The sequence below is a fragment of the Formica exsecta genome, unplaced genomic scaffold (genome assembly GCF_003651465.1).
Source record: "Formica exsecta isolate Colony F162 unplaced genomic scaffold, ASM365146v1 scaffold21, whole genome shotgun sequence".
Classification (NCBI taxonomy): Eukaryota; Metazoa; Arthropoda; class Insecta; order Hymenoptera; family Formicidae; genus Formica; species Formica exsecta.
Genome location: NW_021849398.1, coordinates 2,516,644 through 2,532,470, shown reverse-complemented (window position 1 = coordinate 2,532,470; position 15,827 = coordinate 2,516,644). Strand labels below are relative to the sequence as shown.

Sequence of the window (15,827 nt, the reverse complement as noted above, 5' to 3'; positions counted from 1 at the left end):
AGTACGATCTTAAGATACTATGCGGCCATTTCATTGGTTGACTGGGATCTTAAGACGACCCAAGACCACACTTAAGACGATCTTGGATATAAGAACGGACTATGAATACCGGCCTTAATGCACCCATTAAGGTCATTGCACGTGAAAAAGTTTTATTCGTAATCGTAAGACCGTAAGCAAATCGACCAATCACAATCAAGCATTCCAAAAACGTAATAAAAATGTTTAACTGATTGGTTGATTTGCTTACGACCTTACGGTTACGACTAAAATTTTTTCACGTTCAATGACCTTTATTTTACATACAAGTTTTGTCAGATGTATTGATTGACTGCTATTGCAAGAAATTTTTGAAATCTTAGGAATTCTCTATCCGACCACCAATCAGCACGTTTGACAGGATTCGTATGATAGATGTTAGGTCTGTTTTTTATAGCTGAATTGGTTGCACTAGTTCAGAGCTTATCTTTCTCCTTCCAATGTGGAGAGAAAAAGATAAATTCTAAACTGGTGCAGCCAGTTCAGCTATTTAAAAACAGACCCATAATATTTGCATGTATTACTCTCTTATGCATATATATATAACAAGATGTTAGTGTGCAAGATGGCCGCCATTGTCAGATGTACGAACATCGTCGATCAGTTTGACGGTCGACAGCGGGGTTGAGCGGGGTTAAGGTATTTAATCAAGGTTGCGATTCCTTAATGCTGACAATGCACGATAATTAATCGTGTTTCAGCGTTTATTTAATCCGCATTCTCCCGGAATGTCAGACGTTTCGTTTTCCTCTATACGTAAAATCAATTTCTTTTTTGCGCGATACGAGATTCCTGCGAAGGTCAAATAGAAATACCCGTGATTTTCTTCTGCCACTGTGAATATCTTTATCTATCGGGACACACAGATTATCCCATTCTTTGTTCTCGATATAGTGCTTCGCATAACTAACCTCAAGCCTAGACTCAAGAAGTGAGTCACGTGCCGCGACAGATTATTGGAATCACTTGGTTTAAGATCGAAAACATAACCGCCGTGGGTAAGTTTTAAATAATGGCGAGCGATCTGTCGAGCGGCTGCATGGAGACGATCGACATCCTCGACGACGAGAAAGAGGAGGGTGAGATCTCGTTGGAGGATGTGAGTTCATCCGAGGAGGGTGGGATAGGCCATTTGACCTGCAACTATGTCATCAACAGGACACGATCGTGTCCGGATTGCAAATCATGGGGCGAATGCGCTCCCTGGTGCACCATGATGTGTCATTCTAAGAGCAGGAGAGGTAAAATTTGCTAGATCATATCTTTTGTTCGAGATACACTAGTTATATTTAAGATATAAAATTCTTTTTTTGGATATTAAAATAAATGTTATTTAAAAGAGATAAATACTTTGAGATAAATATTTGTGTATATTTTCCAGATTGTTTAAATTTTCTAGATACATATGTAAAATAGTAAAGGAACAACGACAGTTGTAAAGTCCTTGTACGTTTTAAGTAATTTCCTTTGATTATTGTTGCAGTAGTCTAATTTTGTTCTTATGCGAACATTATTAACTTACAATAAAATTGGATACATCTATAAGGAATTTCTTAAAAATTATTATAAATTAAAACACTCAAAAAAATCTTATTATGACTCGAAAAATATAACAAAAGACATGTGTTTCTCAATAGATATAAGATAGAAATATAAATTTGAATAGAATAATTAAATATATTGCTATCAATATATTGATTTATTGTTGTAATCAAGTAGAAGTTAATCTTATTTTATAAGATCCAGTCAAAGGAAAGGAAAACCGTCATCATGTCAGAGAAGCGGGATGTGCAACAGCAAAACATATAGCGTCAACTTTACAAGAGAAGAATGACGACCTAGTACCTATTTCGAGCGATAGCGATATGGAGATTGTCGGTCTCACGGACACATCTAATCGATCAAAAACCAGAATAAAAAAGAAAAAGAGAAAGAAAAGAGACTACGACATTATTACCATCGATGATTTAATTTCTCCGGCCTCCGTCGATTTGCCTATAACAGAGTTTGGTACGCTGAAAAAAACACATTACAGAGAATTAAGTCCGGTTCGCAGAAGTGGCAGATCGAGAGTGATTTCGAGATCACCAATTCGAAGACACAGGTCACCCGTAAAAACTCGATCACCCATTCGGTCATCTCGATCTCCGTTAAATCATATCAGATCGCCGATGCTGAGAAGATCTCCGCGAAGAGTCAGATCACCGAAACGAATCTCGCCGCATCGTTCGCCGAAACGGAGCTCGCCCCATCGTTCGCCGAAACGGAGCTCGCCGCATCGTTCAGAACCCGTCAGAACCGCAAGAAGGCCGTCGAGACTAAATTCGCCGCCGTCCACTCGTTCTTACGCCAACAGACACGGCAATGTGACGAAATTATTGAAGAAAGTAAAGCAGTCGGAATCAAGTGTCGATCGGACTAAAGAACATCAACCGTCGCTGAAAGAGAAACTGTCAAACATGTTAAAGAAACATCCTGATAGCAATGACAATGCGATGTGTTTTAAGGAGAAAACGAATGCTGAACCCGACATTGTTAACGATGCCGATGACGAGGAAGATTTGGCATTGCTTCGACAAAAGGCATTGGAGACAAAACAGAAAAAGTCTAATAGATCGTCTGATCATGGATCGATGGATGTGGAACTGGAGAAGAACCCCGCTGCGAAGAATGACGATCAGGACGAAGAGGCGTTGCAGCTGCGCATGATCGCGCTTCGTTCGGCGGTCATGAAGAAACATCAGAACCGGGTTCGACGTGGCATCAGAACGAACAAAAAGCCCTCTCGCAGTGAGAGTCCGTTTAATCAGAGTTTCCTCGATGATATACCCGTGCCCGGCGATGAGCTACTGAAGTTCGCGTCACCGCCATGCACACCGTTATATGACAGCAATCACATCGAGGACATGGAGCTAGACACAGACATCGAAGGCGAGAAGGAGGCAGAGTTGCCATATTCACCGACCGATAAGATCACCACGCACGTGCCTATCGATACATCGTTACTTGGCATCGAGCCGTCCGATGTGTCGTTCATCAACGTAAACGAGACGAATAACAAGTCTCCGATCTTCAATGACGCAAAGCGGGTCGAAGGCATGCCGTTGCTGATCACTGACGTCGCGTCGTGTTACGATAACGCTTATTTAACGTCTCACACTTATGAAGCATCGCAATACTATGCATACTCGCCGTCACAGCAGTGTACCGATATCTTCCTCGGTTCGGATTTCAATGATGAACCGGAAGAATTATCCGACCACCTCAGGGACTGTCAGAGCGATGATGTCGTGTGCGACTTGATAGATGGTATTTGCTGCCAAGTCGATTCTTCGACGGGCGTTGCATCGACACAAGTGGCCGATGCGCGCCCGATTCCAGTTCTAACCAGTCTTCTTCCGATTCCTTCCACTTCGCCGAAACCACAGCAAATTATAGAGCAATCTACTGACGATATTCTATTGGCGAATGTAGATTCAACGTTTAGAGAGAACAAGTGCACTTACGAAGCGCGAAAGATTTCCGAATGTCCTCTTACAACGATTTCTCCGACTATGTATGCCGAGCCAGTGTCGAACGAATCGGTGATAACGATCGATGATCTTCCAGAGACGAAGAAGGATTCATTGAGTTCTCTTGTTATTGACAGAAATTTGCCGACTACAGATTATATTTCGAAAGAGGCGGCGTCATGCCAAGCTGTCGAGCGAGAAACGTTGCAGGAACCCCTATACATGCAGGGTGTGCCGGACATTACCAAAGATGCGAATAAGATACCTACCTTAATCAACAAAACGTTGGTTCCCGCGCCTATATTAAGATCGAATAAACGACTTCAGCAACCGTTGCCAATAACGAAAAAATGCGAGACGCATATTCCGGAGCCGAGCTTCAAGAGTGCCGAGATGCAACCGGTGATCGTTACTACGAATGTACAGAGCGCGAAGAACGGCAGCAACTTTAAACCTATAAAATTGCGAGTTGCGAAGAAATCTGCGCCCATTTTAACGGCGTCCGTTGCATTCGATAATCTTACGAACGAGAATTCGGAAAACAACGCATCGGAGACTCAAGGAGGAGGACCCTCTAAAGATAGTTGCGAAGTAATCGAACATTCCGCTACTGCTAACACGGTGCATACAGTAACTGTGAATGATGACGTCGTTTTGGCGCGTAAAAGACGAAAACGCATTAAGAAAGATCGGTCCAAGAGTTTCGGCTGCATACAATTACTCGCCAAGAAACGGAACAACTCGGATGATGATGTAAATAAAGATGTAAATATTAAATTTTCGTCTACCATAGAACGACAAATTACTGAATCTGATCTAAGTGAAAGTAATAATGACAATAAGGCACAGGAGAGTTTAATGGAGAATGAAGAATCGAAATTACAAAATGCCATTGATACCCAAGAATCAATTAGTTGCAGTAATATTACAGTAGAAAATAAAGATGCTGAGAAGAGTGATCTTAGTCCTACGTTATCAGCTCCCACTGAACATTCACAAGAGAGAAATATCGAATCTCGTTTGTCAATAAATTCCGCATCCGACAATCTTGATTCTGATGCATCCAACAAAGCATCCAAGGACGTTGGTAACAGGAGACAAAGTGTCGACGAGGATGAAAATGAACTGCGAGCCATTTTATTAGCCTCTTTGAAACGAACCAAGTTAATAGACATTAATAGTAACTCTTCAGCAATTTCAATTACTACAAATTGTACTACAACAAACACTCAAACATCTATACAGCAAACATTAACAGACACCATATCAATCGCAGCAATTAACTCAACGCAGGCAACAGTGAACAGTAATGTTCCGTTATCAACAAGATTGAGTTCATTGGTAACTCAGGAAAAAAAGATTAATCGCGTATCTAGCTCATTACTCGCGAGCGGCAACAAGAAAAAAATCAACAGCGTGGACGCAGTTAAAGGTCCGCCGAAGAAAATGATGAAAAAATCGGTTATCCCTGCGAGTACAAAGGTGGTGAACAATGCCAAAAAGTATCAAAATATGATAGTGCAGAGGAGATTAAATCTGCGAAAGCTCGATAACAATACGACAAAGTCTAACGAGAACGTGTGGTCTAACGCTAATCCGTCCAAGACGTCGTTGCACGTGTCCGACACTCAGCGATTTGTGATAAGCTTAGGATCCGACACGGACAGCGAGTCCGACGGTGAGAAGCGTAGGGACTCCGTTCTCGTTCCCACTATAGAAAAGCAACAAACACAGGATATTAGTGCTGACTTCGAGCAGAGTTTGCACAAATTTCTGCGCGACATGAGAAAGGAACAGGAACAATCCGCTGTGGCAATCGTGACCAAACCTGTGACGACACGAGACGCGCCACTAGTGACTAAGGGTTCATCTAATATGCATACGCCATTGGTAAGGCGACCTTTTATATTACATTTGATTAATTTACATCGGCGAGAATAATTCTTGTATTTATTCGAAAAAAAAAATTATTTAGATATACTATTTTTATTATTAAAAGACGAACTGTTTGCAGAAACTTACCTACTTTGTTCTGTAGGCTTTTCTATTTTGTTGCAGGCTGTGAGGCATCTTCCTGCATCGCAACAAGAGGAATATCGTCGTTTGAAGCAAGAAATCTTAGAGCGCGAGAAGCTGAAACTACAAAGAAAGGTAGCAGATAATAATAATGGCGGTAGCAATAATAAATTATTAAATACTAATACAGCGAGTTCGCTAATAAAATCTCTATCATCCTCTGAAAAGAAAAGTATGCCCATTAAACAGAATTCAGATAAATCAACAGAATCGGAAAAAAATTCTCAACAATCTTCAGGGGAGAGCAAAAAGAAAGATATCAATGCGGCAAGAAATTCATTAATATCAAATGTATTTCATACGCCTGCAAACAGTAATCTCTCATTGAATGTTGATAAGCATACTAATTCTGCGCATTCATCAGCTAAAGGAATTAAGAAAACGATACCGAATAATCTCAGCATTCGTATTACTAATGAGATTGCGCCGAATCACACGGCAGTGGAAAGTAGAACGGTTGAGAATTCGTGCGAAAAGCAATCCGCGAATGATAAACCACAGAATAATAGACCTGCTCTGAGAGCTTTAACTAAAGAAGAAATAAACCGCAAGTATGTCCAAGTTTTGTTAAAATCAGATATAAGCGGGCGAGTCGTTACTATAAACGATAGACCAGCTTTGCGACACGATACGACAAACGTCAATCAAAGCGAGAAACCAGTCGGAAATGATGTTAGTATAGAGATTTTAGAGGAAAGACAAAGAAACAATGAAAATAGTAACAACACTAGCGTGTTTTCCAACGCGTCTACTGTAAAGCTTTCGGACTTCGCCGCCAACACGAGCAAGCCAGAACATGAAGATATCATGATGGAGGCTACAATGTCGCTTTCCCAATATGAGGCAGAAAGACGAGAAATTAATTGTAATACTTCAATGTCGCTATCTTCAGAAAATAATAGTAATAATGCTTTCCATAAATCTGATTCTGAAAATGTGGACAATAAAGGTAATACAGATGACGTTTGGGATGCGCTTAAAAAAGATGTTAAAGAGGAATTGGATTCTTTAATAAATCTTCCAAAAACAGAGCAAGAGCGATATTTGAGAGATACCGAGCATAAATTAGTTGCGAGACGGTAATTATACACTTAAATTTAAACATATACACAGAAAATAAGTAATAATAATAGCAACGTGATAAAACTTTAAATTGTATATGTGTGATGTGTAGGTATACGGTCTTAGATCATTTGGCAGAAATGTCAGGGAATCTTCGTCAGTGGGACATGGAGAAGGAATTGCAGAGTAGTCTGGCCAGTGAAGTGAGGAAACTTAAGGAGCAATTGAAGATGGCCGAGGAAAGATTACAATTGCAGCGGGATCGCGTTAATAGTATGGGGCCAAAGGTTTCGACCGCGCGCCAAAAGATTAATGCTGGACGGCGCGAATGTTTTAAATTATCGAGAATTTGTTCGACTTTAGGTAACCGGCTCATGGGGAAAATTTACAAGTACGCAAGTATACAAATTACAAACATGGCATATCAAGAAACATGGTAATGTCACGCGCAGCAGCGAGGCATTTCGTGTATCTACAGCTTTATATTTATAAATATAAATAATGAAAAGCATCCCTGTTTTGCTTTTTTGTTTGATACACAAAAGATATCTATTTATACATTTTCTCTTTTACATCAAATTTATAGTTCTTTTATATGTATGATTTTTATATGTAGATATATATTATATACTTATATATCATATATTAAATTATCTTACATTATATATGCAAACAAAGAAATAATAAACTTATGTTTTTTTTTATGTTTTATTCCGATTATGAAAGGATTGTTCTTTTAGATTACCAGAGGCAGGAGGTCAACTTTTGAGTGATAAACTTAAGGAAGTTGCTAATCACACCCGTCAATTTACTAAAAAGAAACGGATCCAGTTTAATGATGCCTCTGAAAATTCAAATTCTAATTTGTTGCGCCAAATCTCAGAATCATCTAAGGACACACGCGTCGAAGAAGACCTATCATTGCAAGAACAGCCAGTGAATGATGCAACTGATGTAGCTGGATCAAAAAACGACACTTGTCACTTGAAGCAATATAGTGACGGTGGAAATTTATCCACATCAGAATCCTCTTTTACATTAAATCTTTCGCAAACGTTTTTAAATCAATTAACACCTGCGAAGAGAAAAGAAACGTCAACAAATGCGTCAGAGCTTCATAACGACGACCAAGTTACGCCTCCTAATCAAGATGCTTCTGAACCAAAGCTGTACCAAAGTACTCCTGTAGAACAAAATAAGAAACATAGACAAAGAAGCTGTAGCACACATGATCCTATTACATCTTCAGAACTAGGATCGTCATCGACAGATCCTTTTTTATGTCAAGATAGTGAACAAAATAATAAGAAAATGTTACCATCACCGCCGTTATCGATGTCAACGACGAAGACGACAGAAACAACGACGACAACGACGACAACGACGATGACGATTGCGCCTTATGAATCGATATTATCGCATTTAAAAATACCAAGGTGGGTCTTTCTCTTTAGATGTAAAGATTGTCACAATATTATATTGTTAATTTTCTGTATAAATTGTGCTAAAAATCATGACAATTTTGTGTGGTTTCTGTTACTCTTCTTACCAGGAACACAAACCCCCACGGAATCTTGTGTCCGTATGAAATGATGGGCATTTGCAGGGACGAAGATTGCCAATATATTCATCAATCGAGGAATCAAACCTGAAATAATGCATTACTACTGAATGCACTTTTTCATCATGATATACGTAAGGTGGTTCTAATTTCTCAACGTCAATGTGTCAATATGCGAATTGTACATTTAAATTAACAGCTCGTCGAAAGTATCAAAGATGTTCGAATTTGAAAATATTATAATTTCGGGAATTTAGTTCCGTGGCTATCCTGTGTTTTCTTTAATCGCAAATTATATCCAATATGCATTTTATATATTTATATAATTAGAAATATAGTAAGCCGCGTGTATAACGCTAAGTAAGAATCGTGAAAAATATTATAGCGTTTTGAAACGCGTCAAATATGCAGGTTGCAAAAGGTTCTATTACAATGCGAATTTTTCTTATATTTTTATTGTATATTTTATTGTGATAGAATAGCAATACTCGTAATGAAAAGTAGCTTTAATCGTCTCCTTCAAACAAATGTCTTTGCTTTCGCATTTACAGGTATCATCAATTATTATCAGGGAGATATAAATAACGATGTAGATGAGATTACATTAGTTAAGCAGAGGCAGCACCTGAAGATCGGTAAGTTCTCTTCATCCATGGCAGACTCTAGTGCATACAATCCTAAAAAATTACCATTTTATAAAAAAAACTTATATTTTATGCGTAAGACTTTTTTTCATTGTGCTACTATGAAGCAGCGCAACTGTATTCTGTTGAAAATTCAGAGAATTTTTACAAGTGTATATTTTTTAAAATTATAAGAAAAAAAAGTGTTATAAACTACAAGAGTAATCAGTGCGGTAAAGACAGAAGAAGAGTCTGTTTACAATACTAAGAAGAAATAATATTTGAAAAAGAAGACCCATTTCAGCAATTGCAGATCATCATTGAACAATTGCACCAGTTACTCTTACTTCGTACTTTGATATATAAGTTACCTCATAATAACTAATCTTGTATCTGTATAATAAAAGTTGAATATTTTTTCTTATCTAGAGTGTAAATTTATTTATAATTACATATTTTCCTACTTCTTTTGTATATATAAGTTTCCTCTAAAGTATAATTACTAAAGTATAATTATTACTTTGATTATAATTCTTGTATAATTGTATCAAAAGATAAAATTCTTAATAATTAGAATTAATAATGGAGTAATTATTTTAATAATTGTCTTCATCGTTTATTCCATTTCTCAAACATTACAATATTTTTTATTTTTATTCAAAATCTTTCAAAAGAGATCTTTATTCGCCATATTTATTACCGGGGAAAGCACCTTGTGTTCTGTATTTGTGCCAAGGTAATCGGCCTGTAAGTCTAAGTTCATCCCAATGCTGCACCCAGCCGTTTGGACAAATAGATGTAAAAACATCCTTAAACCACGTACATGCTTTGGAACCTTCGCCTAAGATATGCTCGCACCGGTAAAAATCAGTATACATTACGAAGCATCGTTGCGTTTGATTTTGCTGTTGAAATCTGATTAAAAACTTGATTAAGAACGCACGATATACACCCAGATCCTGAATTAATTATTAATGTGTCTTGTATAATTATGTATATACCTTGGGTCGTTGCCAGGATTATATCGAAAATCTGGAAATGCCTGGAATTCTTCCTCTATTTTTTCTTTTCCTTTGAGGCAAGGATCATCCTCATCCACGACAATAGTTATTTTCTTTTTTAATGGATTATCCATTTTCTCTTCCATTTCCTGTTTAAATAATGTAATAATATATTATGATGTTGACAATTCTATTACATATTTTAAAACATTTTTTTTAAATCGTCGAGTGCTCCTGTCATTAAGAACGCACGATATACACCCAGATCCTGAATTAATTATTAATGTGTCTTGTATAATTATGTATATACCTTGGGTCGTTGCCAGGATTATATCGAAAATCTGGAAATGCCTGGAATTCTTCCTCTATTTTTTCTTTTCCTTTGAGGCAAGGATCATCCTCATCCACGACAATAGTTATTTTCTTTTTTAATGGATTATCCATTTTCTCTTCCATTTCCTGTTTAAATAATGTAATAATATATTATGATGTTGACAATTCTATTACATATTTTAAAACATTTTTTTTTAAATCGTCGAGTGCTCCTGTCATTTTTAGATTTCCTTTTGTTATTTTTCAATTGTTTAAATCTTCGTAAAATTATATATATCTTAATAAATATAATTAAATCAGCATTTTTTATTGACATGTGAAAAATTGATGTATAAAGCATTATAAAAAGATTTCATAAAAATAGCATACACAATACACAACATATAATTAATCACAGCTAATATATAAGGCTATATCCGTTTGTTATTTTCTATATCTGTGATTGGAGTTTTTTCAACATGTGAATTAAGTAAATCTATATCGCTTTAAATATAACTATGCATTATACAGTAATATATATTATATATATATATAACGCTTTACCAAAAAGATAACTGTAATATTATTACAATCGCGATAATAAACGCTAACACGTAATTAACGTGTTCAATGCGAGAATTAAGTTTATACTTAATTAGATATAAAATTATTTCCAGCGAACACACTGTGGTAAACAAAATCTAGCGAGAGAGATGTATGTTATTTTTTTTAATATTATACGCCAAGCGATAAAATATAATATATAGGCATATATAACATATGAACAATTTATACGTGATTCATATATAAATTGTATGTATTGTCGTTGTTCTAAGACTAAACGCACATATATCCGCTTTTATGATTCTTTTATATAGAACTGTTGGGAATATTATCATTTCTTTCAAACTATAAAAAATCATATTACACATTTTATGTTCAATCATAAGAGACAGATTATCGATAGAGTCCATAAAACCCTAAGAATACGAAGTCTGCATGTAACAAATTTATAGACTCTTTCGCCTAATAATATAATAAACGCGCTTATATAGAAAGAGCTGTATCTAACAACCAATAGTAATAACTTGTTAATAGTAATCTTTCGCGACACAAAATCTTTTTCCAAAAATTTCATCCCATTTATATTGTTTATAGAAAAAAAAATATATATATATAATTTAATATTGAGAATATATTTTATAATATTATTTCTTATCCACTTGAAATTTCGATTATTAAAAGGCACTATTTAGGTCCCAATATTAGTCAATTAATCGACATAATTTTTATTATCATCAATGCAACATAATCAATTGCAGTTAAAAAAAATGGCAATATCGATATTTACCAAATTATTATAAATTTTTTTATTATATATGTATGATATGTCATATGTCAGTGCATTGACCAAAGAAGAAATATTTGTCGATAGGACCAGCCTTTCTTCGATTAAATTTTGTGTGCGTGTGTGTGAGAACTAATAGCAGTAACAGTATAAATGAGTTCTATATCTTGTGCAATTATCTCAACGATGAAAGATAAGGTTGGCAAGTCATGCGCTGCACAGGCTGATAGAGTCTTCTTTGTACTGGACTGGCGGTAATGTTATCGATGTTTTGTGCGAAGTTGTAGGTATTGGAATTTCTGGACAAATCACTGGAACCAATTTCCGTGGGACGGTTCTCCTGGAGAGGAGAATCGTTTCCGGCTTGAGATTGCGTAGCAGCTTCGTTCCTTTTGCGAAATTTCGTCGAATACTTGTAGAAGTCCGACATCTCGAAGGGCTTCGTCACTTCTCTGTATGGCTGATATTTTCCCGGTTGCACAACCGTGCAGTTCTGCGGTGAACCCAATGGCGGTCGTATCGCATCATCACAAACGTCCAAAGACGGTTTCGATTCGGCCGGTATCTCCAGCACCTTCGGTCTCGTTGCAGACTGATCGTAACGAGCGTGCGATTGTACTGCGTGTTGCCGGCACTCCTCGGACTTGTCTCTCTTGTGACGATTTACTGGACTCATAGTAGGCAGCGGCCCACTGCTCGTTTGATTGTCCCTCTTGTTTTCGTTAATGACTGTCTTGATACGAACTGGCGGAGGACTCGATTGATAAGCAAGCGTATTCTTATGGGGAGCAATCAAATTGCGATCCAAGCCCGCACTCGCTCCTGAATCCACGGATGTTTCGTACCATTCCTTCTGACGACTCTTACGATTATTATTATTATTATTAGCATATTCCGCGGTCGGCGCGTCTTTGCCGTCGTGCGAATCGTGAGAATAATTCGATTGCCACGTCTCCACACTTCCCAAAGATTGCGTACGTAGCAGCATTTTGTTGTGGTTATTGTTCACCAACGGCATTTGTTGTTCGGCCAATGGCAACAGATGAACAGAGTGGTGCTGATGGGACGACGCGATGATGTTGCTGCTAGTGGGTGAGCCTTTGACGCCCGTCACGGCGACCGTGCGATAACGTGATTGTACGTCCGAATTTGCACCACAGCTGTTGTGATTTCGCCGCCTGCGGTCCAGACTGCCGAATCTATCGGACTCGTCAATGCTCACCCAGTGAATGTCGTCGTTGTGACGCACCCAGTAACCAGATAGCAGTTGCGTTTCGATTGACGCACTGCTGATTGCAGTGTGTCGCGGGACATTCTTACCACCAGATGAAGATGAGTCGCGGTCTCGCCTCAATAAAGGCTGAGATTGCGTACTATTTTTGTAATAAATCTGGTAGTCAGTGATAGGCGTATAATATGACGCGCGAAAATCTTTCTCGTAAATTCCTTGGCTCGTTCTCCGTACGATATCCGCGTTATCCAAGTGCTTGTATTCGATGGAACCTGTATATTGCGGCCTGTGACTCTCCTGTAATTGCTGTTGCTTCTGTTGCAAATGCTGGAATTGCCGATAGCGCATTTGACGCTCATCCTCGGTATAGGTATTCGGCACGTAAGGTCGATAAGTTCTCTCAGTGTCCGGATAGTGGCCCCTGGACCCACCGCTTCCGTGAGAATATGTACGAGCGCGGTATTGATCCGGCAAAATATAGATGTTGTGATTATCGTTGTGATCATACTCGACGATCTTAATGTTTGGATGATCGACAGGGCTCGCACCGGGATAAGTACCACTGTGATGGTGATGATGATTGCAGATGTTCGGTACATTCGACTGCTCCTCGTAACCGAGTCCGGAATACGTATTGGGTTTGTCTAGAATACATTTGTCTTCAGATCCTAATGGACTCAGACTGATACCAGGTTCATGGAGTATACCTCTTCCAGCAAATTTTGGAGTAGTTACTTCGTTTCCTATTATATACGATTATGTGTCACACATTAAAAGTGTCACATTATTCGTTATAACATTATTTAAAAATGTAATTAGTGGTTTGAAAAATACCTGTACTATCTAATGGTGGTCGTGGTTTCTTCGTCCTGTGTTTTACGTTAACGTGCGAATGCGGTTGCGTATTATAATTTCCCGTATGGATCGGTAATTGCGCCGATCGATGGGTTTTTCCACGGCTCTGCCTTATAAAGTTCAATTCTGTCTCTAACTCTTGTAACCGTCGCTGACTTTGCTGATAAGCAAGTCTATGCTTACGTCGTGTAGCCTTGCTCTCTGTAGAATCATTAATAATACTCAATGCAGTTTCCACAATTCCGAGTTGTACCTGCCTCTCCAATTCCAATTCTGACTCTTCCTATGGATGAACAAAAACGATAACCAATATAACATATTTATCGATCATTATAAAAAAAAGTTATATATATCAGTTTTAAAAAAAAAAAAATCTTACAACATCGACTGTCTTCAGTACATTAACTGATTTTTGTGGATATATTAATGTAACGCCTTTCCTATGAAAAATTGGAGGACTTTCTCCAGGCTCCAGAGGTATTTCTGGAGGTAAAACTCCCGTTATCTCTGCCTCTTCCACGCACAAGTTTTTCAATTCACTATTTTTTTGAGCAAGCTTCTCTTGTAAGGCCTCTCGACGCTGACGTAGCCATTGTAGTCTTGCGGATAATGCGTCATCTGCCAAGGCACTTGGCGCATTTTCGTTTCCTGCCATCACTAAGCAATTGTGTCAAAGAATAATTTCAGTATTGTTCTCAACTACTAAATTATCAAAGGTTACATTGTGTCAGTTATACTCACCCATATTATTGGAAAAGAAAAAACAAATGGGTCAGCTATAATCTCTTCATATACTTTGATCAATGTATTTACACAATGGCATATTCTAAATTATAATGCCATTTTGTGACTCAACAATTAAAGTATATTAAAAGAGGATTTTTAATTCTTGAAAAAATCAAGCATACTTTCTTCATACATAAACATACTCAATAGTCAACACAGTAAAAATCACCAGTATACCAGGAATTTCTGCAACATAACGAAAAGTTATTTATAACACTCAGGTGCATTGCAGTCTGCAAAGATGTGTCGATTACTTCATCAATTTATAGATATGTCAGTCATCTGCGTTTGATTATAAGATATACAAAATATAGCTTGAATCTTGCAATAGTGACTTTTGACAATTAAGTCACACACACAAATTTATTTTAATCAAAATTTAAATAAAATGGGTCAAGCTAAACATTTACCAACAACATAACTGACGCCGAGAACTATCTTATTTTTTGGAGCCTTTCTTTGAAACTTATTAGAAAAGTATCGACGCTTTATATCTGGCCTTCAATGATGTAACAGAATATATGCATAAAAACAAGAACAATCGAAAAATATATACGACTTCAACTTTGCAAGTTCGAGTCACGTATTTTTTATGTCTGTATAAACACTTAAGTATCTTTTTTATTACAAGAGATAATACTACTAACTTTTTCACCAGCATTAGCTGCAACTGCACCTTGTCCCTTGTCGGCCCCTTTGCCTTTGATGAGCATTCGGTCAAAACGAAGTGCGCACGCGCAAGATAAGTATGCTGCATAGACATATAAAATACATAGACGAGCCTATCTATATCGTGAATCACGACAAAGATTTCTTTATTCTGATTGGTCAATTAAAACAGTCATAGAACACGGTCGATTTGGCGCTACAAACGCTTCGTAACACTTCTCATAATTTTTTATATTTATAAGATTTAAAAAAAAAAAAAAAATTTTTTATGTGTAAAATATTGTCAGAAAAAATGCTGTCAATTTGAACAGAGTACATAATGATCAGGTTACAGTATATTTTTCGTGCGTGTTCTCGAATTTAAAAGTGCGTCGAGAGGCGGAAACGACGCGCCTGATGAACGGGAGAGTCAACGGTGGTCAACGGTCGGATCACGATAACAACACAACAACGACGACGACGTCGTCGTCGTCGTCGGGTTCATCGCGCGACAATGACGACGTCGGAGGTAATACATGGGGACTCGTTGTGGAACGTTCGCTACCACTTGCTGGAATCGACGTGCGCGATTGATCGATGTCGTAGCTGCGATGCGCGCGAGGCTGTGTCGCCGAGCGACAGCCGAGACATTAATCAAGCCATCGGTTGACCGAGTGGATAAGCAGCGCGAGCGCGCTTAGCTTATCTCTAGACACGCTTCTTCCCTCGTGTCATCCGAACGAGCGCGAAGAAAAGGTAAGAAGAGGGAAAGA

The 15,827-nt window shown here is 37.9% G+C and overlaps 3 protein-coding genes across 7 annotated transcripts; 1 reads left to right on the top strand and 2 right to left on the bottom strand.

Annotated features, from left to right (window-relative positions):
• Positions 1-478: 478 nt before the first annotated feature.
• Positions 479-9,297, top strand: LOC115235038. Of its 3 annotated transcripts, XM_029806527.1 has the most exons (8): positions 479-678; positions 934-1,280; positions 1,780-5,441; positions 5,610-6,706; positions 6,802-7,080; positions 7,430-8,125; positions 8,242-8,389; positions 8,802-9,297. In XM_029806527.1, exons 2-7 carry the CDS (start codon positions 1,052-1,054, stop codon positions 8,339-8,341), a joined length of 6,063 nt encoding a protein of 2,020 aa, XP_029662387.1. In that variant the 5' UTR covers positions 479-678; positions 934-1,051; the 3' UTR covers positions 8,342-8,389; positions 8,802-9,297. The 3 variants fall into 3 exon arrangements, with proteins under 3 accessions (XP_029662387.1, XP_029662386.1, XP_029662385.1); XM_029806526.1 differs by having other exon boundaries at positions 479-1,280; positions 8,242-8,384; XM_029806525.1 differs by having other exon boundaries at positions 479-1,280.
• A 132-nt stretch (positions 9,298-9,429) lies between these two features.
• Positions 9,430-10,361, bottom strand: LOC115235041 (cytochrome c oxidase subunit 6b-3-like). Of its 2 annotated transcripts, none has more exons than XM_029806539.1 (2): positions 10,185-10,361; positions 9,430-9,788 (listed from the first exon to the last, which is right to left on the bottom strand). In XM_029806539.1, exons 1-2 carry the CDS (start codon positions 10,328-10,330, stop codon positions 9,554-9,556), a joined length of 381 nt encoding a protein of 126 aa, XP_029662399.1. In that variant the 5' UTR covers positions 10,331-10,361; the 3' UTR covers positions 9,430-9,553. The 2 variants fall into 2 exon arrangements, with proteins under 2 accessions (XP_029662399.1, XP_029662398.1); XM_029806538.1 differs by lacking the exon at positions 10,185-10,361 and adding an exon at positions 9,875-10,094.
• Positions 10,362-10,548: 187 nt separating this feature from the next.
• Positions 10,549-15,821, bottom strand: LOC115235039. 2 transcript variants are annotated; one of them, XM_029806528.1, is made up of 5 exons: positions 14,817-15,821; positions 14,362-14,592; positions 14,000-14,277; positions 13,600-13,903; positions 10,549-13,508 (listed from the first exon to the last, which is right to left on the bottom strand). In XM_029806528.1, exons 2-5 carry the CDS (start codon positions 14,363-14,365, stop codon positions 11,710-11,712), a joined length of 2,385 nt encoding a protein of 794 aa, XP_029662388.1. In that variant the 5' UTR covers positions 14,366-14,592; positions 14,817-15,821; the 3' UTR covers positions 10,549-11,709. The 2 variants fall into 2 exon arrangements, with proteins under 2 accessions (XP_029662388.1, XP_029662389.1); XM_029806529.1 differs by having other exon boundaries at positions 15,054-15,821.
• Between the last annotated feature and the right edge of the window lie 6 nt (positions 15,822-15,827).